The sequence below is a fragment of the Daktulosphaira vitifoliae genome, unplaced genomic scaffold (assembly GCF_025091365.1).
Source record: "Daktulosphaira vitifoliae isolate Bord-2020 unplaced genomic scaffold, ASM2509136v1 Scaffold_3, whole genome shotgun sequence".
Lineage (NCBI taxonomy): Eukaryota > Metazoa > Arthropoda > Insecta > Hemiptera > Phylloxeridae > Daktulosphaira > Daktulosphaira vitifoliae.
Genome location: NW_026099574.1, coordinates 32,728,113 through 32,752,375, shown reverse-complemented (window position 1 = coordinate 32,752,375; position 24,263 = coordinate 32,728,113). Strand labels below are relative to the sequence as shown.

Below are 24,263 nucleotides of genomic sequence, written 5' to 3'. Positions count from 1 at the left end.
AAAAAAAAAAAAAAAAAAAAAAAAAAAAACACATCATAGTAAAATTAATACCTTCTCCGCTTCGCATCGAAGCTAAAATAACAAAACAACAACTATAACTTAACATTTACACGCGTTGACAAATTTGTTAGAATTCCATATAATATTTATTAAGCCTGAAGTGAAATATTAATTACTGTAATTGCTATAAATGTACTGTTTAAAATTATAAACCTAATGAATTATTCATTTAATTATTAGGAAGCCTGTTGAACGTTAGCAACCTTAGAGCAGCAAGTAAAATATTTACTAAGCCAAATGAAATTTAATTTCTTAAAACAATAGTACCTGCAATTTCTACTGGACGCCATCGCTATTTAATTTTGATTAGTTATACTTCAGTTGGTATTAAAAAATACATTGAACTTTTAAAAAAATGTTTTTCTACTATTTGTTAAGCTTGTGTCATAAATGACACAGATCACCTGCAGTTACTTGTACAAAGATTGGCTTTACGTCAACAATAAATAAGTTGACCAAAGCATTTCTCTACTAATATCGTAAAAGTAGACAATAAGCTGTAGAAAGAAACTAAAAGAGGCCAACTCATACTTGTCATTCTTCCAACGTAATACGGCGCCACCCTGACGTGACATCTGGACATTTATATTGTATTGTGCTATTTCTTTTTTTTATACACACAAAAATGGATACTTTTTACGTACACCCCAGATACTCATCAGTTGGCTTGTCGGTGCAAGTCCCTATTGTTTGCACGATTTTGATAAGTATAATACATATATCCAACTCCAATCACCTAAAAGTGTTAACACTGAACATTGTCATAAACTAATTTCAAATAATGATGTTGAATCATTTGTACATTTATATTTTAAATCTCGTTATGTTTATTCTAAACTTAGCTATAATCACATTAATTTGGTTACTTTTATTTAGCGTTGTGTAAAATACGTATAATGGTTTATACTGTAAGTGTTTTCATTAATATTGCGATGAAAATTAAAGGTAAATGTTGAGATTAAAATTATTAGAACCCGATGAATTAAAAACTAAAACTTTACCTTGACGTCAAGTTTATAGTCTGTATAGCCGACGCTATTTATAATATGAATCAATTTGAAAAACTTTTGTTTATCTTAATATTCTGTGAAGAATAAAGTTTGTTTGCAACCATGAGCCTCAATGGCCTCTAAAACTAATAGAAGTGGAATATTCTGTAAATGCGTACTTTTTCTTATTAAATAACTGCCATAGATGCCTACGTACGATAAATTTAATTTGAATAAAATTAAAACATATTACATGTTTTGGCGAGTTTCAAATAGTATGAAGTATAAACTATCATTTAATATTTCTCATCCATGAAATTAGAATGAAAGTTGCAAACTATGTAAAACATATCATAAGTTTTCATTCAAACTGTTAAGGTAATTCATCCATTAATAATCATTAATTATAATGTTGGTGATTGAAAATGTATAGCTTAAAATAATCGTCTGATAATGTTAAGTTACAGACGGATCATAAAACATAATATAGTATGATATTATGTTTAATGTAAATAATTAAGTAAACTTAAGTTTAAGTAAATTATATTATTTCAGTTAATTTATATTTTACTCTACTCTATGAAACTTTCGAAAACCATACATCATTAATATTATAATACTGTTGTATTTATTGTAAATATTTAATTTACAAAATACTTCTACACAGGTTAAGAAATAATGTTGAAATTAAAAAATTTTAATAAATTTGAACAAAGACAATAGAAATAAAATAATTTGCTTTCAATTTATCATGAAAAAAATCATAAAAAAAAAATATTTGTTTGGCTATACGGTTGACATAACAAATAAATATGCCGAAAAGTCTATCTTCAAAATATTAACCATAGGAGGCAAAGAATTTTCATTAATAATCAGCATGGATTATCATAATAAGGATTCCAAATGCATTAAAAATTATATCGTACTCTTAAACTAAACTGAGGAAAAAAATTTACTACGTATAAAGTAAAACGGTAGAATCTAAGTTTACGCGATATTCTTATGATAACAGACACAATCATGGCTGTAATTAACAAAATTAAAATTAAAATAAAATTTGGTTAGTATTGTTTTCATATTCGAGGCTATCCTTTTTAAAAGATTTCAGAACGAATAAAAGTATGAATGGTTACTTTGAATGAATTTCATAATTACTCACTCTATTAAATTGTGGTTCTCAAGGATCTAAGATTCCTAAGAATTTAAATAATTATAGTGAGATCTAAATTAAATGGAGAGCTACGCTAAGAATTCTACTTATCAAAATTTAATTTTAAAATTAAATAATCATATTAACATACTCATAAATAATTCAACAGTTCATGCAACTCATCTATTCTTATGGAAAATGTACATGGTATAATAAACTCAGAAGAATTATTAAAACACATGGGACAAATGAAACTTAAACCAGTATTCAAAGTTAATGTTAGCATATTTTTAAAATAAAATGGGTAATATTATTGAACGCAAAAATAAGAAAATTGTGTACCATTAAATTTAATATATATATATATATATATTGTCTTATCTCAACTTTGTAATAGTTATATTGGCCATAGAGTACACTAAATTATTATTTATTGTGTTATCGCTCAAAAACAAAATATATTTCCGTCTACATAAAAGTCAATACTTAAAAAATTAAAAATGTTTAAAAATAATGCAATACACTTTGTTCAGATTTTCAGATTTAGGGGCTTTGGAATAAACTAATTAAAACCCAGCAAAATTATGACAATAAATAAATAACATGTTAAATAATTTTTAAAGATGAAGTAATGTAATCTGAATTAAATCTAAAAAGTTATTTAAGCCAATAATGTAATATAATTATCATATCTCAAAATATTATTTTGTATTTAAATACTTGAGTCATTCACAGAATATTTAATAAAATTATTGTAGTTAGTTACTAAAGTACTAAGTATATAGCTATAACTCAGTATAGTATAAAATTGATAACTATGCAAAATTCTATCGCCGTTCGTTCCTTATATCAGTTTTAAGTATAAAAAAAATCAATAAAACTTTTAATTGAACTACCTCAAGCGGGTAAGAAAAGTAATTATTCAAGGTTTGAGTTGTATAAGTAGGATGATAAACGTACCTCAGACTTCAAAGTGTTTTATATACAATGTTGCACTTTTTTATGAATACCTTTACAAAGTCAGTGAGTGGTAAAAACTTAATTAAAATTTTATTGTTATTTATACTGACCGGGAAGGAAATATCACGCTTCTCTGATCTTCGTGCATTAATTAAAACTTGTGTTGTTTCTGTCAAAAAGTTATTTTACAGAAAGTATATGAGATTACCACTCATCGAAATAAACAAGTTATACATGGTATGACTGAGAAATGTTCTTTTAACAACCAAAAAAAATATAATAATGTAAAGTTGTTAAAAAGTTTTTTTTGCTTTTAAAGCTGTTTTATAATTTGAGTCAATTAAAAAAGTAACCTTAATAAATCCAACTAAAATTTAAAAAAAAAAATTTACTCAGATGATACAGAAATATAAAGTCTTATTAATTATTAAAATAAATAATAAAAATAATTTTTATAACAGTAGGAAACAAGACTATTTAAAAATAATTTAGAAATTTAACTATACAAAACAAATATCTCATGAAAACAGTTTACTCGATACGTGCGAACAGTTATGGAAATGAATGTCAGAAGAAGAAAAGGTAGAGAAAGACCAAAAAAGAAATGGAGGGATGATATTGAATGTGATACGAGGATGGCTGATGTGTGTCTAAATGATGTGGATGATTGTGTCAAGTGGAAGTTTAGGATAAGGGTGGCCAACCCTAAATAGTTTGAATAAAGGCGCGAAAAAAGAAGAAGAGGAAGATTTGGTATGTACCAACAAATTCTTAATGAAATATCTTTCATTTTAATGAAATTAATTCAATTAATTTTTGATATTTCATATTAAAATATGTAAAAATAATATACATTCACGTTAAAACAATTTAAAATAAAACTTTTGTTTAATATCACATGAAAACGTACTAAGAAGCTGTTAGGAAGTTTTATTTATCTCATTACAGACGTTTTGACCAATTGTAAATGCATTTATCAGTGTTTAGTTAATAATTACATTTTACAATTTAAATGAAATATAAGAATATTAGCAAGTACATTTAAAACTGGCTAAAAACAAAATGTATTATTGTCATTTATATATGTATTTTAAGATTATTAAATCTGACTAAGATACCATTTTTGACAAAATTATCACATAAAGCAAAGCCAAAACTTGAATTTAAAGCCAATTTTGTACATTTTTTGATGTACTGAGTTTTATTAGATTATTTATATATTAATATAATTTCTTATATATTAAATTAATTATATTCATAAATAAGCTTTCCATATTTATTTTAATTAAAACAACAACTTTGGTTGTTATTTTGATTACAAATTTAATTGTGAAATAGTTAAGAGTTGTATCTATAACTAAATTATAATTCAAACATAATAATCAAATAACAACATTTTTATCTATGTAATGATAAATATATGTATATATTGGAAATATTTAAAAAAATCAGGGTGTTTGTTTAACTATGATTCATAGTTGAAACATATAACATATGTTTCAATTTAAAAATCTTTTGTCAGTTAAACATATTATGTTTAACAACAAATTAGAAAATAATCTGTCTAGGAAAATAGCAAACGATAGCAACTTTTGGATCAATATTTCAGAAGCTATTAAGTATTTAGTATGACTAATTTTAAACTGGAAGTGAAGAGCGGGTCTGTTTATTTTTATCTGTAAGCATTAATGAACCGTATTACTTATTAATTATAGTATCTATATACAGAGTATTCAGTAAGTAAGGAAATGAATCAATTGTTACAAACAATGAGAATAATAGAAATCCGTTTCCTTACTTACTGAACACGGTTTCTATTTATAAAACTAAGGTTGATAACATTTTAAGAAAGAAAGAGGGATGATAGGACTACATTATTTTTAAAAAAAATATGGAACGTAGAACTTCTGAAAAGAAATAATTAAATTATGTTTTATATTTTTAAAGATATTGCGTGGATCATAGTTAAAACAATCACTCTGTATTATATTTTAGAGTGCATATTTACTAGGTATCAATAAATTATTATATCTTCTACATTTTGAACGATGTAATTTTCTATCTTACATTTAAATTTTGTTCACTTAACTTAGAAGTATTGTTCTGTTTTGTGAAAATATCGTTTTCTTTATTGAGAGAATTGGCTCATTAAAAAAAAAACAAATTGCTTCGCTTTTATCTTACCAATTATGTATTCTATGGAATACATTGAAGCATTAATAATTGATATTCTTAAATGTGTAGTATACATTTTACTTTAATATATCATATGTTTTACTGTAGTAAGCGATTTCTTTCAATGCAAAATACAGAAAAAAGAAACACAACACTATACTATATTGATATACGGTAATAATACTAAAAAAACTGGTAATGCAAAAAAAAAAAAAACAAAATATTTATACATTGCAACTTTCGTGAAAATAAAAACTGATGATATAAAAACATATATTTCGCCAAAATATTAACGCAAAACATAATTAATATATTTCTTTGTTTTAATCTGTTTTTTTTTCTATACGTAAAAAAATGTACTTTACAACATTATTATCTGTAGTCTAAATGTAAAATTTATTTACTTTAAAATGTTACACTTGCATGATTCGGTTTATTTCATGAGATATTAGTGTAAAATAATTAAATCAGGAATGCGATTTCATTCATTACACATTACGCTCTTACTGTGCACAAAGTTAGCAAGTCAACTTTCAATATAGTGCTTCTGAACACTTAAACGTGGGTGGCTAAAACCACTCTATATATGATGTGAAGTACACACATTTGTTTAAATCATATGAATACAAAATGATGACGCCTGTGAATCTTGCGACAGTTAAAAAATAATAATAAACACATTACTTACATTTATAATGTACGCATATGCTAGGACTAATGTAATGTTATAATATTTTTTTTGTCAATTCAATTCTAAACGTAAATTTTTAACTAATTAAATTGAAATTTTTTTAAATAGACAGTAAGATTTAAGTATATGACGCAGATTATCTTTAAAGAAAGGATTGAATGTAATTGATTTATACTCTCTGTTGGCTAGTAACTTTTATTATGCCAAAAATGTTTCATTAAAATTAATTTTAATTTGTTTTGAAGTACGCATTTTTTCTGATATAGATATTAATTAGAGATTTACAGCAATATAGTGAGTACATATTGATATATATTCAAACGATCAAAATGCAATCCTTGATAAGGAAACATGAAATATTTTTCCATAATTAACTGTAAACAAATTTCATGGTTTTCAAGAAAATTTTAATCAGATCTGTATATTCATCAATCATGTGATATTGTAATTAAAAAGTATATTAACTGTCGTCAACTGAATAGTTATTAACATTTTAATAGGATCCTAAAGTCTTATAAAAGTTTATATTAATGAAAAAATGTTTTATTATTTATATATTAAGTATATGGAAATTAATAAATAATATTGGCAAATAATTTAGTTAAATTAATTGCAGTATTTAATTTGTCTGAAACGATAGTCAAAACAATATATTATTTTAACGAATAAACTTTCTGGTCGAGCAAACATAACTAACAAACTTAATTCGTCTAGAAAAAAACTACCTTAAACGTAAAATTTAACCATGTTTAACAACCTTTTTACCAACACAAAATATTGTTTGATTGAACTAATATTATTCTTAATAATTTAAATATCATTCTGTATATTGTGTGGATTTTTATCTAGTTATGTTTCTGAAGTTATTATATTATAATTTATAAGCCTAAAATATTTTTATATTTTATCCGACAGTTATTGGATACTATGATCTTAAAAATTTAAACATTCAAAGAGGACTTTACTTGTGTAAAAGAAACGAAATTTTGTTTCAACAAATTTTCAATGTAGAAAAAAATTGTTAAGTGTATACGCGTTTTCACGTTTTTATTAGAGAGAAAGAAGAAAGCAATTTAAATTTAAGGCAATTTCTCTATTTTAAAATTATAAAAAATTTCTTTAAAATATATTGTAAGAGGCCACACAATTTCTGCGTGTTTGTGGACTAATTTTTCAAATCTTTTGTTGAATATAACAAAAAAAAAAAAAAGATTGACAAAACTGGAACAAAATATTACGAAGATCAAACAAGAAATATGCTATACTAAGCTTGTAATTGGATTAACTAATAATTATAAATATAATTATTTGTTATGTCTTATAATTGTGTATTGACGTACTAATGTTTGACAATGTAGAAAGTTTAGAGTACTGAGAAAAAGGAGTTGTTTAAAAGTGCTCAAAGGTTTTCGAGTATAGAATTAAGTATAAAAAATGCAACGATGAACTAAGCTCACGCGGTGCTTTATTAAGCTACCCAAACTCGAAACTTGTCAAAAGAGATTCATCGTCCCTTGTGTAATAACTGTATATAATTTGTACAGCTATTACTACAATCAAAGATATAATTCAAAAGTATACTTTCACTTACATTAGTTGAAAACATTGTGCCATATTCTAAATTCATTAAAAGATTTAGAAATTTTACTTATAAATATTTACTAGTGAATAAATACGATTTATGTTCAACTATAGATCAATTAACGATAAAGTGATAACTATATTTATTTTATTAATTGTCCAAAAACTTCCGTTGAACTTCTCTAGTTGACTTTATATTTTTTTTAGGTACATATGCGTATGTATTGGAAGTAACATTTCAATCAAGAAGCATTGTATTTATTTATTTATTTTTTTTTTGCTTCAATAACAATACAAAAAATGATACTTATTTAGATTATACTTGTAAGCAATACGTAAAAATATTAAAAGGAGAACTAACTTCGGACCGTTATATTGAATTTATAGATAAATAAAAATAATAAAAACTTTTAAATTAATAAAATAATTTCTAGTCAAAATATAAATAAAATGTTCTGTAATATGTTGGGATTTTTGTTGAAAATAACATAACAAAACAATAATTTGTGATCAAATAAACTTCTATTAAAATTAAAAATGCATTGTATACATTCAATATGACCAAATGTTATTTTATTTATAAATTGTGGCCAATCTAATAGAAAACATATAAATACACCTGAGCTACAATGAAATGTTTTGAAGGTACTCAATCTTTCATGTAAAAAAATGCAGTTTCTTTGTTATTCAACACAAATCAAATAAATACACTTTTTTATTATTATATTTTTTTATAACTGAATAAAATTTTCCCTATAGTTATTATGGTAAAATTTTCTTAACAATTATAATTTAAACATTTTGATTCATTAATTTAATGAATAAAAAATTAAAATATTGAAATTCATATGAATATGTTTCACTAAAAAATGATTGAAATTGAAAATATTCCAGCAAAACTAAGTAAATTGTATTAAATGCTTGAAATATGTTTGTAATGCATAGAACCTACTGATGTAGTGGAATTGACAATAATCCATATCAATCGGAATGACTGCAATAAAAAAAGCAATTTGCATATAGAAATTCTGGTATAAGTGATTTTTTTTGATTATAGAAATATTTTATGTAGAGAAGACGTTCAAAGCTGTAAAAAGAGAAGTAGAGTTCTGTCATGTAGGATTTCAAAATCAATCAATATTGATATCATGTAGCGTAATTTTCCCTGTTTTGTGACACGGAGGTGAAAATGACATTGAATTGATGACCAAGTTTGGACCAGAATATCTAATGATCAATTTGAATATTTTTAACATTTTTTTCAATGTTTTCAACAAACAAATTTCATTTAGTAATCATTAAATACTTTTCGAATGTCTCAACAAGGACACAAACTGATGACTCCTATATTTTAGCATAAAAGTTATAATTATTTCGATAAATCATAAAAATAACAAACTGTCAAAAGTAATCGGATATATTTAGTAATAATAATAATACATATATTATGAATAAATTGAAAATGACAAAATTTCAGAAATGTTAGATTTGATGAATGTTGTTAATTATATCGTGCAACCAATTATTAATAATTTATATGATGGAATAAATCACTTATAAATTATATTTGTTTTTGTAAATAAATAATGAGTCCATTGAAGGGTAAATTTTTCAAATGGCTAATTTATTAACAGAAGAAATTTAGAATAAAACTACATTAGTAGTTTTCAATGCTTAAATTTAATCAAATTAATAATTTAATATTTATTTTATTGGTTTTTAATAGAAACCCAAACAAATTCTTTGTAATAAGTAATGACAAAAGTAAAATAAATGAAATAATTAATGCTAGCTCTGTTGTTTAATGTACCATAAAATATAAAAGTAAAGACCTGGTACTAAATTTATTATCTCATTTCATAAATAATAATAGCATTTGAATATTTTTACATTAAAATACGTCATTCTAAATCCATATCAAGCTGCATAATTCGAATAATGCAATAAATAAATAAAAATTTGCATAATCTAAATACCGCATGGTATTATTTTTAATGATTAAACATCTCATGATTTTAGTGGGATTACAACTGTCAATTGGTAAAGTGTGTGTGTTATTGTACTCTGAACATGCTTTTTATAAAAGTTTGTTGAAAATATAATAATGTACCATAGTACAAGGGGTCATTATAATCTGATTTAGAAGTTTTTGTCGTTCATAGGGTAGAGAGGAGTTGCTACTTTTCTAATAAAAATATTACTAAATTAGTTTTATGAATACAATAAAAATATTCGAAAAAAGCTAGAAAATGTGTTACAAGTGATGATTTTTTTTCTATCTCGTGAAAAATTGTGTTATTTTATAGTTAAAAAAACATAATAAATTTTTGGAAATGTGAATTTGTTTTCTAGTCAATCGCCATCCTGGAGACTATATAAAGAATCAAATTTTCGATAAACTATAAGCTTTTTCTAAATTTGCTAGGACGTTAATATTCGTAGTATTTTTAACTAATTATTTTCCACGAACGGATCGATTAACCATTGAAATACTATAAATGTCTCATTATCACGAAAATGAACGTAAATTTGAGAAGATGATACGTGATGGTGAAAGTTCAAATTTATCGTATGATAGTTAAATTTTACTTACCGGTAAATGTATAAAGTGGCGTAAATGGTACTGCCAATCCGCAGAGCATAATGTCAGATACAGCTAAGTTGACAATGAATATATTCGTGACTGTTCGCATATGCCTATTGGCGAACACAACATATACGACCAAGACATTGCCAAAAATACCCAAGGTAAATATTATAAAATAGACTAAGGAGAATGCTGCTTGGAAAACGAAGTCTTCTACATATTCTCGTTTGATTTGATCTGTGTAATTTACATCTGACCTGTTTATAGACTCTACCATTGGTATATACAGCGGTAAAAATGTATTGGGTTTAACGTTTTGTAAAGCTCCAAACCCTCCACTGTCGTTCACCATTGTCACGTTGTAACAGCAATAGCTGATAGACTGCACATCAATGGCCACCTGTTACTTCCAACGCTTTCTTGTAGACCGCACTTTTAGATCAACAGTTTCGATACTGACTGATTCTTGAAGTTACTCTGAGGTATCTTTCATGCTGTTTTTTAGTATTCATTCTAAAAATTAATAAAGACTTTAATTACTATGATGATATTTATGTATAATGTTACTTCTGGTCGTAAAAAAATCAATTACAGGAATAAACTAATTTTATCCAATTACCTAACTTTAATGGACATAGAAAATAACTCAAACTGTTTAGTTTCATTATTATAATTATTATTATTTATACATAAATGTATATATTTTTATGATTTTCATGTCAATTATGATAACAAAAAACATTATTAGGATCTAAGGAAAAAATGATTGTGACTTGATTTGATTATCCTATTTTAATTGCACTTAATTCATCATCATTTGGTTTTAAAAGTTTATCAAGAGTATAATATGATGTTTTCTTAAAACATACTTACGGGATTAATTTATTTTAATTATATTAAAAGTTAAAATTATCAACAATACAATGGGCATTTTACAAAAATAACTAAGAGTCAACGAATAAACTTCAGTAACATTTTCTTTAAATTAATTTCGCTGTAAACAATATTTCATGATATTTACTATAAAATTAAAAGTGCAAAAATATTATCGTCAATGTTATTCAGATAAAATTCAATAACTTCTTACATAATTAGTGATATATAAAACCTACAACATCAGCATCCCTTTTTAAATTTTACTATCAAAAGAATAATAAATCAAAATAATATAAAAAATGTGTAGTAAATATAAAAAAAAGACGTTGATGACTTAACGTTTTCAAGAAAATATCCAATAAAGGCGAAAATGGAGAGCAGCTGAAAATAAACACTTAAAATATCAGTTTGTAAAAATCTGTATTTTGTTTATTTAAATAAATAAATATAATATTATGATTTTAAAATAAACAAATATGTTTATGTAATAATAGAGAGAAACGACATAAGATGAATAAAGAATTCTCCTGAAAATTCAAAGTACTTTATATTATATTGTCTATTGTGACTAGAAAGCTTCATTATTCTTGTAGTACTGAATAATGAATATTAATTTTACAAAAGATTATTTTATGTTCTGTATATCTTAAAAGCATATTCGTGAATAGTATGTTATTATGTAATTGTAATGAACAAATAATTTATAATTTATGAATGCAGCGTTGTACACAAATGGGGTGATTGTCTATTTGTATTTTATCTCTGTTTTACAAAAAGTAAAAAACTATAAAAATACTGAAGCGTGCATCAGTCTGTTAAAATGCTCTTAACGTTGACAAATTACAGGCTGAAATAATACGTATTGGACATCTGAATTCGGATGACCTAAATTTTACTCAACGAAAGCACAATGATAATAAACACAAAAAATATACTCTTGAATAATTATCATACCTATAGAAAAATGATTGAATATAGATTATAGAACGTTTTTATTTTATCTTTAGTAAAATCAATACAATAAAAATAATCTAAAATTCTTTTTGAAAATAAATATATTCACAAATTATAATATGAGAATAAAAGTATTATGTATTGGTATTTGAACAATGAATTTTTTAATAATATAACACAAAAATTTACTGTCGCAGTCGTAAAACTTGAACCTAGCTAACAAAAAAAAAATATATTTATTGATTTTATAATGCAAATACTCATACATAACACAAAATAAATAATCTTAGGTATATCGTTTTTCTTTAACGCAAAAAATAGAATTTTAACAAAAAATTTCATACAAATTTGAGTGATATTTTTTATTAAAAAAAAAAATCAAAAACAAATGGTCTATGGTAAGCTTGCCAAGAAAAGCAACGATTTGGCAAAGTTTAAAAACAATACCACTCGCAGTTAACAAGAGTCGTTAACAATTTAATACGTATCGTGTAATAACATTTTGTTTAATAGACTATGAAATTTACTGTTTCCATAACAGTTATATTTTTGAAGATAAAAGAGAGCAGCCTAAATATGCAAATCGGTGGTTTTAAAAAGTACACTGATTCAAAAAAGTTTAATTTAATTGTTTGTTTTATCATAACATAAATGTAGTAAACTTATTCCATTGTTATGTTTATTCACTAAATTACAAGTAGTAGGTTATCTGAATGAAAACAGAATTCCATAAATTTTTGATTTGAACAAATTTTGTTTGATGTTTGCCAAAAGTGGTAGAACGATACTGAATGCAACCAATTTTGATTTTACTTGATTTATGTCAATACATGAGATTTTACGTGACTAGAAATTTCTGAAAATTCTTACCAAAAATTAATACTCTATCGCCCTTTTCCAAGTATAATGAGTTTTTGTATGATAATTAAACAACTGATTTTACATAACAAACTCACCATACAAATATAGAAAAATAATTAGCTGTAATTTATGTAAAATTTTTTTAATTTTATTAATATTATAAATCTGATATATTTTCGGTGAGTGATATTATTCAATATTAAGCTCGTGCAATTAAATTTGCATTACTATTGGACATTGAGTGTTACAATTAAACATCAATAAGTTTAAATGTGACATAGCGGCTTAACAGATTAAAATGATTATTCCGACTAAATTTTGATGTTCCTAAAATACTATGGAATTTTTTTACAATGAATAACGCAAATATATCGATCAAGACGCCACAACTTTTTAGTGCTCTAAAAAATCACACATTTTACAAAGAAATATCATGAATAATAAATAAAAGTGTGAAGAATTACCATAAATTATGTACAAATCGAAATGGTAAAATTTCTATTTACGGAAACACTATTATTCGGAACACGGCCCTTCACCCGTTAAATCAACACATGTTGACATGTATATTTATATTCCAAAAACCATAAATAAAAAACATATTGAATAACATTGTAATATGATAAATTATAATAAATTTATTATTTTTAATATTTTGTTGAACTGTTTACTATTCGATGTAGAAAAAAAATGTATTTTTACCAGCACTATTTTATTTAGCACTCCAATAATACAACGCGTTCATGATTAGTTCAATCAAATCACGTGTTCCTTCTCAGTATCACGTGAAACTATTAATTATACGGTACGTGCCTTGTGTTAACAAATATGTGAGCAAACAGTATTATGGCCAAAGGCTTAAAGATCTCAATACATTTGTCCATAATTCTTCGGTAAATGTCACACTCTACGCATTATTTTTTTTTTGTGACTATTGCTATTGTTTATTTTTTATTTTATATGTGCTTAGTACATTTAAAACCAGACTGTTGAACTGAATGAATAGTTTCATTAAAAAGCATAATAATAATTCTTGAAAGTGAAAAAATATCACTAAAGGTTGGACGATTTTTAAAATTTTATTGACAATCAATTAGTTCCAATTCATAGAATTATTATTAGTTGTCAAATTTTTTAAGAGCACTCTGTGCAACAAAAAAAGTTTGCATATTTTAATTATTTTTTAATGTATGAAAAATTTATGTAATCCATTATCATAACTTTAATCAGTTTATTAAAAATGTTTTGATATTCACTTGAATTTTAAAATAGGGAAACTCTGAAATGCTACGTGCAAGAAGTTGGTATATAAGTGGCGTATCAACCAACATTTTTCACAGTCTATATTTAATAAAAATATGAAGTATAAACTTTAATTAACAATAGCTTTTAAACGTAATAATACCAGCCCATTAATTCATGAATATTATACAAAATGAGTTTGATGTTTTTCAAAATCCCATTTCTCTTATTTCTAAGCTTTTGATTAATTTATTTGTTATTAAGTTTTATATAGTTTAGTTAGAAAAATAAATGTATCTCAGATATTGTAACTTAATTTATATTCAACAAATATGATTTAATGTAGAAAACTATTTACTAGAGTACTATTTTAAATTGATAAGAGCTTTATTTTTTTAATATAAAAAAAAATTAGTTAAATAAACTTTACCAGTACAATGCTATAGTGTTACTAAAAGTCATCTTATACGATGTTCATTAGAATTTGTTCATTTTTATTTGTATTGTAAAAGTACAAAAGAAATTTTAGATGAAAATGTATGCATTAAATTGATAACGGCTTAAATTTTTTGTTTTTGGTTCAATCGCGTTTTACAAACTTCCGGTTTAATGAAACTTTTGACTACAACAAAGTTTGCGAGTTCATATAATTCATGTCAAAAGCTAGTGAACCATTATATTTCGTTTTTCTCGATATACGGATATTAAACATTAATAATGTTTTTACCAAATTCGACAGGAACAGTTTTAACTCTTTACGAGTATAATCATTTTCAAAGTCGTAAAAAAACAATAAACCAATTTAAATTTGTTAAAGTAAAAAACTAATTTTATACAAATAAATTCGTTGCACGGGTAAAGAAAATTAAAGTATTGTCCTGTTTAATTTTCTGTATAGTAACTAAACATGGTATAACAAGCAAGAAACCAAAATGTAATTTAGGGTTCTGGTTTATTTTAGTTGTTAACATTTTTATGGTTTTTAAGTATAACCAACATACAACTAGACATGACTAGTAAAAATAATTATATAATCATTAAAATTGTTTAAAAGAAGTAAAATATTTTTACATGAAAATAATTTTTTTCGTAATTAAATTTTATTTAAAATATTGCTGAGGTAATATTCAAAAAATAAATTTAATAATACAAAATATTGAACTCAATAATAAAAATTGAGAAGAGTTTTAAGTAAATTTCCTTATTTAAAAATTTCTTTGGTCATTTTATATAGAGTGTTTAGTAAGTAAAGAAACGGGTTTCTATTGTTCTCATTGTTTGTAACAACTGATCTGTTTCCATACTTACTAAACACCACTCTGTATAATATTTATATAAGATTTCTCTATCTACAGAATGTTTAGTAAGCAAGAAAACAGGTCAATTGTTACAAATAATGAGAATATTATATATCGGTTTCCCTTACTTTCTGAACACCTATGTATGATAGCTTGAAAAAATATTTACTTGGATTAGCTACTACTGACTCAAAACTTCATGACTATATTTGAAAAAAAGATTATGATTTTAATTGTATTTATGTGAAACGTTCATTTTGTATATTTAACTGCCTAAAAAATAATTATTCAGAATTAAATAAATTCTCTAAATTGTGTTTATTTTTTGTTATTAATTAACAAAAAAATAAATTTAAATTTTTAAATTAAAAAATAAAAAAATAAATTGATCAATTTAATTTCACAATAGTTGCTAATTTCAGTAAAATCAGAAGCTTTCTCGAGTATGTAATCACATAGAAATAATATTAACATTAAATTTGCATATTTAGAGTATTAGGTATAATACTGAAATAATTGATAACGTGTGTTTTGTTGAATACATAGTAAAACTTTCAGCAAGTACATCGGAGTTTTGACGAAATCAATAGCAAATTATTATATAGAAACCTTGGCAAGTTCGGTAAAGTTTAGCACAATAACTATTACAACTAACAAGACCTAGTCGTTAAAGATTCCGAATGTCCCATGTAATAACATTATGTTAAGTAGTCTATGAAAATAATTGCTCTGATAATTGTCGCTGCTACTCATTAAGTAATCCGATAATTAGTCGTTACTAAGTTTACAATATGAATACATAATGGAGCTTTTTCAATAGGTTTATTTGATATTTAGAAACGTTTAATTAGCTGAGACAAGACTGTGAATTGATTGTTCTGTAATTGGAATTTAATATATGTTTTAGTTAGCTCTAAAATGATTTATTACCAATGATTTGAATTAAATAAGCCTTTATAAATATTAAATGACGCTGTTTGATCTTTGACAAAGAGGATATGGCGCATTGAAGTTTGCAGCCAATATAGATAGTGTAATATTGTCTTAATAGAGTTAATAACATATTTTAAGTGAATTCTATAACATACTGGCAAGCCAAAATTCTCAACCATTCAATGGTTGCTATGGTAATTTCCTAAGTAGTTTAAAATTTAATTACAATGAATGTTTTCATAATATTATTTGATATTGATGTCAAATTAAAATTTTATAGGATTGGAATTTACTCAAATGATAAAAAATATTCATTACGGCTATTAAAATCAAGATTATGTTTGACTCTGCTAAACACTCAATTAGCGAGTTGATTTCACTTCATTCGCAGCAGCCTATCTTTTCATATATACATATTTGTGCACTATGAGCTATGCAGCATTCTTATTTCGAGTCAAATTATATTTGAGCACATTAATCATTTGATAGATATTATTCCGCTGTTTATGGCCCAATCTTTATTCGAAATCTTAGCGTGTATATTATAAATAAAATTAATCCAAAGCGAGAGTTTTAAAATGAAATACTGGCACCCATATCACGAATTCAATTTAGCTGACAGCCACATTGTGTGTACCTATCAAAAGCCCATCATTCAATTGAGCGTCACGGAAAGACCGATGAGCTTTTGTACATGCCCTCAGAGATATTTGCTATAAGGAAATATCTTGAACTTACCAGTGTTAAAACTCATGTTTTTATGAAAAAACTCGTCGTCAGCTGATCGAAAATATAATATAAAAGTCAGGACAACTGAAAAATTTCTTTTAAAAATATTCAATTTTACATAAATGAATTCAGTAACATTTGGTATGAACATGTGTTGTAACTTTAATAATATAAACAAAAGGTAAGTTAAAGTTTAGGAAATTACGTTATAATTTCTTATTGTAGACTTAAAAATATGAAAAACATATAAAACAGGATGAAGATCTATCGTTAACCATTAGTTTTTTTCTAAAATAATAATAATTATATATTTTTTTAGATTATTTAAGTAGTGTTAATTTTTCGAATTTTAAATGATTAAATATTTTTTACGTCCATCTTTTGTTTCTTATAAAAAATATCAGCTAATTTTTTTAATGACAACCATATATTTAACTAGCTAATATAATAGAAAATGATCCAATTGACGAAATGGCTGGTCATTAACAATTTTTAAAACAGAAGTTTAGGAGTTATGAATATACATTGACAAGATGGGAAGAATAGGGCGGTAGAATTAAATATTGATAAAAATAACAATACTTGCATTTCGCTTCCACCCTAAATTTATAAACGGTAATAACTTCCGAAATAATAGTTCAAAAGTTGTTATTGACTGGTCATTTTTTAGATTATTTCCTATTGTATGAACTAGTTAAATATACATATTGCCGTTAAAAAAAATGAAGTAGGTTAAAAGATAAGAAAAAAACTTAAAAGTAAATAATACTAAACAAAATCAATAAAATTTGTATCAAAATTATTTATATTTTAAAAGAAATTTTATGGTCAACGATAAATTAAACATTCTATGCGACAGATTTTAGGTGAAACTAACTAAATAAAATGTGATTTTATTTACAAAAAAAAATGTTGACATATATTAAAAGACTTAATATTTTAATTTTTTATTTTGTAACTTTTAGTTCTACAAAATCTTATCATATTTCTACTAACATTAGTTTATTATAGTATGGAGTATATTCAGTTGAACGGTTAAAATGTTACAGAAAAAATAGCGCATTTGTACAATTTAGTGTTGTCTGCATACGGTGATTTAGTGGTCAGTTAAGAGGTTCTTTCAGATAAGAGTATTCGGTTGAAATGTCCATGGTCTAATAACCAACCGCATTAGCTTTTGGTCGCCGAGAAAGGTTTACATTAGTTTATTATTAGCCAAAATAAAATGACATTTATTAAAGTCATACGAACACATCCCAGGAAAATTAGGTACACTATTCACTGAAGAATATGAACGGCTTTCTCGGATGAATCTATTTAAGAACCAGACCTAATTGAGCCCATACTTTACCTGCTTTTATCGTCCCCACTTTAATGCCCCACTGTTTTCTGAGTACAAGAGGGCGGTAATATATTTATATTGTACAATGTAAAAGTGTTTTTACGTTCATATCTGTAGTTTTCCAGGTAGTTTTATCTTTACCTATTTCAAATGCTGTGTGACAAAGATATTCTAAAACCTTATAAAAGTGTTTATGGTATTTTTCCAAACACAAAAAATATCATACTGGACTGTTTTGGTTTGATTTTTAAAAAAAATTGCTAATTGGTTACAGAAATGATTATACATTTATACAAGTTATTGCCACAAAATATAATTATATACCTATTATAACCTTTTAGGATTAGAGTTCTAATAACGAAAATTAAACTTTAGCACTAATGTAAGTGGATCGACTTTTATAAGCAGACAATTAAATGTAATTACTAGATGGTTTAGAGATTTAAAGTAAGAATTAATCCTTTTAAAATGTTAGGACTTGTATGTGTTACACCATGTTTTAAGGGTAAGTTTTTAATGTTATTGAATTATGTAGGGTGTTCAATAAGTAAAGAAACAGGTTAATTGTTACACACAATAAGATCAATGGAACCCGTTTTCTTACTTACTGAACACCCTCCTACACAATTCAATAATATTAAAATCTTAGCCTTGTATTTTGTGAAGTAAAATTAAATAATTTTACCAATATCAGAATTATTTTTTTTTATTGAAAAATTGATATAAAATTTTGCACACATATTTTCATAAAAAAAATCATAATGTGTGTAGTTATTAATATAAAATTTTATTTCAATTAATAATTATTAATAATTAACAATTATAATTATTATATTTTAAATTTACTAAGCAAAAATGTTTTAATTATAAGTACTATATCTTTGTTTATTAATGTAGGATAATTTTCTATCATTAACAATAATATGAGTATAATAATTATACCTTTATGTTTTATAAATAAAATCAATTAGTAATAATTTCAATACTAAAAACAAATACAAAAATTGACAAGCCAGGAGTATGAAAAAATTAAAAACGTATTTATTGTAGTTTTGGTCTTAAACCATTTATAGGTTGCTTAAATTAAAAAATAATAAATGAACAAGAATTAAAAAAGTACTAAGATTACATAACGGTTAATTTTTGGACTTTTTATTAATATAAAAATGTATGTATATTATATAATTGAGTAACTAATTTGTATAATAATTTTTTTTACAACCGTTAAGTTGTTTAATACCAAATAGATTGGTATATCTTGGGGAAATTTAAGTGCAGTGATTTCCTGTTGCCTTCTGCACTGGGAACATGGTGCTTTTTCACCACCGTAGAAGTGCACGCATGGTCACCCATCCATGCACCTACGGCAGTAGGCACGACTTAACACTAAAGTCTTGTCAACAACTAGTGTGACCATCGCATAATATATATTTTATGAATTCATAAAAGTTCAAAATTCAATTAAATAAAAAAGAAGAAGAAAATCTTTATTTCACGATTTCAGATTAAGTTAAATCTTCAATTCAACGATTCAAATAGTTAAAATAATTAAATTAAATAATTTTAATATTAATTGCAAGTGTTTTATAGCATCGAAGAACATTTTCTGAGTCTTAGTTATATTTCAATAATTATAATGCGATAACTGGCAAATTGTTAACAACAAAAAATGTCCGATGGCAAAAACAGTAATTAATTATATGGATTCTCTCAATAAGTTATAAGGCATATATATTTTGTCGAAACGCCGAGAAAAATAAAATAAACAATGCTGACGTTTATCTTTAGTATTTCCAGACAAATTATTGTATCCTGGTACATTATTTGGGACTATATTGCCGTTCGTTCAAAATCTTAACGTAGTCGTTTGTAAGGAAGTTTGGCTGTTAGCCATAAAATCTTAATAAGTCTTTATAGAGAAAAATACATTCACTTGGTTTATACATATAAATCGTTGTTATAAATATTGTGATGCTACATCGATTTTGGCACAAGGTTTTTATACTTTTATTTATTCATAACACCCCAGTTTTCTTATACTTCCTAAGAAAATGCATGTGCTTCTTACACTGTAATATGAACCTATTTCATAAATGTAAAACCATAAAAAAGTACTTTACCAGCGTCTTATTTTCCCCCCAAAATATTAAAAATTTCAGGTTAAATTCATTTTAGATGTTTATTCTGTAATACGAGAAGAAAAAATAAAATGGTGTCATTTTAATATTTACTTAATATAATTACATTTTTCAACATAACGTTGGAAAATGAAACTTTTATTATTTAAGAATACTTTTAACATTGTCGAGAGATATTGAAAGTATTGATTTTACAATGTTTTATTCTTCGAGTCAATAAAGTTTTTATTATACTCATATTCGTGAATTATAAGTAGTCCAAGTTAGGATAATTTTTTTTAAAAAAAGAACATTATTTAAACTTATTTGGAGTTTAAGTATTCAGCTCTTTTGAACTGCATCCATATAAAACAAACAGAAGGTTTGAAGAGTTCAGCCCCCGAAAAGAGATAAAAATACTTTTCGAAAATACTACTTAACCTGTTTTATTTTTAAATTTTCAATAATTATTCTAAACAAGCACTTTTTAATTTGCCCAAAATAAAAATTCAGTTAAACGCGTCTAAATTATTAACGATAAACTTTTATCCAGTAAATATTGATGTTAGATAATAAAAAAAATTACTAAAAAAAGAAAAATTATGCATTTTTTATTTAGATTTTCACTCTATTCGTGTTTATTGTTCATACAAATTCGGGAATTTAACATTAAAAACGACATTTAAATTCTCAAGAATCAAGGACTCAGTTTTTAATTTTACGCGCAGGGCTCCCTACCCAATATTCTATTTCATAATTTTGTATAATAAATTTGGCGGAGAGGTTATTCAGAACATTGCTGAGTCTCCTAACCCCTTCTCTAAAAAATAGTTTATACGTAGGTCTATGAATGCATCTTGATCCCTACACCTCCTAATAAACTACGTTATTAGAATAGAATATGCAATTTTCGAGATAGAAATTTATTAGTGTATACTACTAGAATATTATTGATATAAATTGTTTAGAGTTAAATATTTTTCTGTCTGATTTCAATTACTATAACTTTGTTGTAGTAACTGAGTAATTTTTCTGTTAATATAAATTCTTTAATATTCAATGTTATAAGTAATTTGTGTTATCTTAATCGAGTCACATATGTTATTCAACAATAAAGTAAAAAAAATCAAGTTTGTATTGATCAATTAAATAGTGATGAATAATAAAAATCAAGGTTAATTTTATCAATATAATGATAAGAAGTCAACATACTATCCAAAAATTATAAGCTATAAATTGTTATTAGAGTAGTTTATATTACTTATTATTGGACAACAAGATAAGTCATTAGTTGTGTAGGAATGATAATGATTTTTGTTGACGATGTCCGTGCACGGGGAACATGACTTAGATTAAACTCTAAATTAGATATAGCATACAATTTATACTCTATTTAATTTCGAGTTTAATAGTTTAACGTAAATTTTTTTTTTTTTTCAGATATATGAAGCAACGCATATCTTTCGTGACAATTCTACATTATAGTAATATGTATATGATATTATTTTATAGTACATAAAATTACAATTTTTACTATACTTTGACACTACCGAAATAATTTATTTCGATAAAAGCGATTTGTTTTCATACCTAATAAAATATTGTGTTTATACGTTTTTTTAAGCGCAAAAATAACATCTTATTACACGAAAACATGCACTTTTAATGAATTTAATTTTTGCCAAGTTTTATAGTATTTTTTTTATATTATTAATGGGTTTCCAATAAGGATAAGAGCCAGTCATCGGATTAAATTTTTTTTTAAACGTATTTAATATTAAAATGTTATTCAATTTTTTTCGTTTAACGCTAAACGTTACTAAATTGTTATGTATTAACAATAAAAAGAAGTAGTTTTTAATATGGACAAGGGACTAATTTTTTTGTACATAGAATTTTTAAAAAAATAACGTTTAAAAAAAAATTTATTTTTCCTCTAGAAAGCCAAAACGCAAACAAATTGTCTTTTAGTTAATATTATTTTTATGTATTAGTGCAAAACATAATAATACATTGTTTGACTGCTATACTCAATGTGAAATACATGTAAAATATTATTATATATACCTGATTTTTTAATTAAAATTAAGCAAATATTACAAGTACTATAAATATATGTAAGTGTTGTATTATAATATACAAATGTTTCACAAAGTAATTTTTACACAACTGGTCAATATAATTTAATGAAAAAAAATTAACCCAAATAGAGGAGTCCTTTAGTTACTTAGCACCCCACGGTATATGTTATCATTCTTTCAAAATTATTTAAGTAAATATAAAATAATTTCTCAGATTATTGTATAAAATATACTGTTATTTTTTAAATATTGTCTTTTAACATTGTTAGTATGCAATACATCGGTATAGTGTATGTGTATTTTACTTTAAGTATTGTAATATTCATTAGTTCTAATTATTATAGTCGAAGTACTAGAGTAATAGAAATAAAGAATTGTTACATAATTGTATATTTTTTAATAGATTAAAAGAAGCTTAGTACATCATTTTGAGCGAATTGAGAAAACATTTTTTTTGGTTTATAGAACTTGATCAAAAGACTCTTTGAGCTAAATGTGTAAAATTAATTGTAAAAACAAATAAAATTATAGTTATTTATATTTTTTGAACTTAAAAGTCTTTCGTGATAAAATCGATTGCGTCACAATGTCAAAAATGGTCATGTCGTCACATATCAAGTGTTTGTTTATGAATAATTATGAATATTAGAATTTTTTGACTAAAAAAACTATAATTAAGTAATTAAATTATATCAATGACTTAATAATTTATAAAATTATTTGATTATATGAATTAAAAACAAATTGCCATAGTTAGAGTAATATTCTTGACGTTTGTTTTCGATTAGCTTAATTAAACGACAAAATAATATAAAGCTTATGTAATTTTACTATCAGACAGCAAAAGGTTCAGTATTTCAATAGCAAATCTCAAGTACACTCTTAGAATAATAATTTCTTCATATTGATATCACACGAAATGTATACTCAAAGCAATGAAGCTTACTTAATACTAATTAAAGCTGTGTAAACGAACTTTGTAAAACTCAAACTATAGATTTTATTCACTTATTAAATAAGATCAAATACTTTAAAGGCTTCATTTATCCATAAATTGAAGCGAAGAATATTTGTAGAGTTTTCAAATCAAACTTGTTTCATAAACTCAAAATGCTCACATAGCATTTTTCAATGTTAAACATAAAAACTGAATTGACTCTTCAATATTTTAACTATAAGACTGAATTAAAATTTAGTATATTTTTATATTTGAATATTGAAATAAAAATATATAATAAATGTTCCATTTAGATTTAATCAAGATCCACAATTTTATTGTTAAAAGTTGACATACAGAATAAATATAAAGTAATAGATATTTAATGTTACAATAAAAAACGGTAGCACAGTGGGGTCGAGGCACAGTGTAGACAAGGCATAGATGGGACAAGTATAGATGATATTTGACAGTGATTTAAATCACTATCATAAGAAACGCTTCGATGCAAATCTGTAGATAGTATTTCATTTTAAAAAAAAATTTGTTAAAATAGCATATTTTTGAATACGGTAGCCGTTTGCGTATAGAAGATAGATCGTCGGGACAAATTTTTTGTTTTCATTTTGTAGTACATAAAATAAGCTTTAATTTGATATATGTTTAAAGGACGCAGTATTTCCGGAACATTTTCAAAAAT

The 24,263-nt window shown here is 24.7% G+C and overlaps 1 protein-coding gene across 2 annotated transcripts in view; it reads right to left on the bottom strand.

Annotated features, from left to right (window-relative positions):
* Positions 1–24,263, bottom strand: part of LOC126901722 (prolactin-releasing peptide receptor-like) — a 97,563-nt gene that overhangs the window by 49,360 nt on the left and 23,940 nt on the right. For both annotated transcript variants that reach the window (XM_050678427.1, XM_050678426.1), the window contains one exon: positions 10,200–10,706. In XM_050678427.1, the coding sequence (XP_050534384.1) occupies positions 10,200–10,545 (346 nt within the window). In that variant the 5' untranslated portion in view covers positions 10,546–10,706. The remainder of the gene's footprint in view (positions 1–10,199; positions 10,707–24,263) is intronic.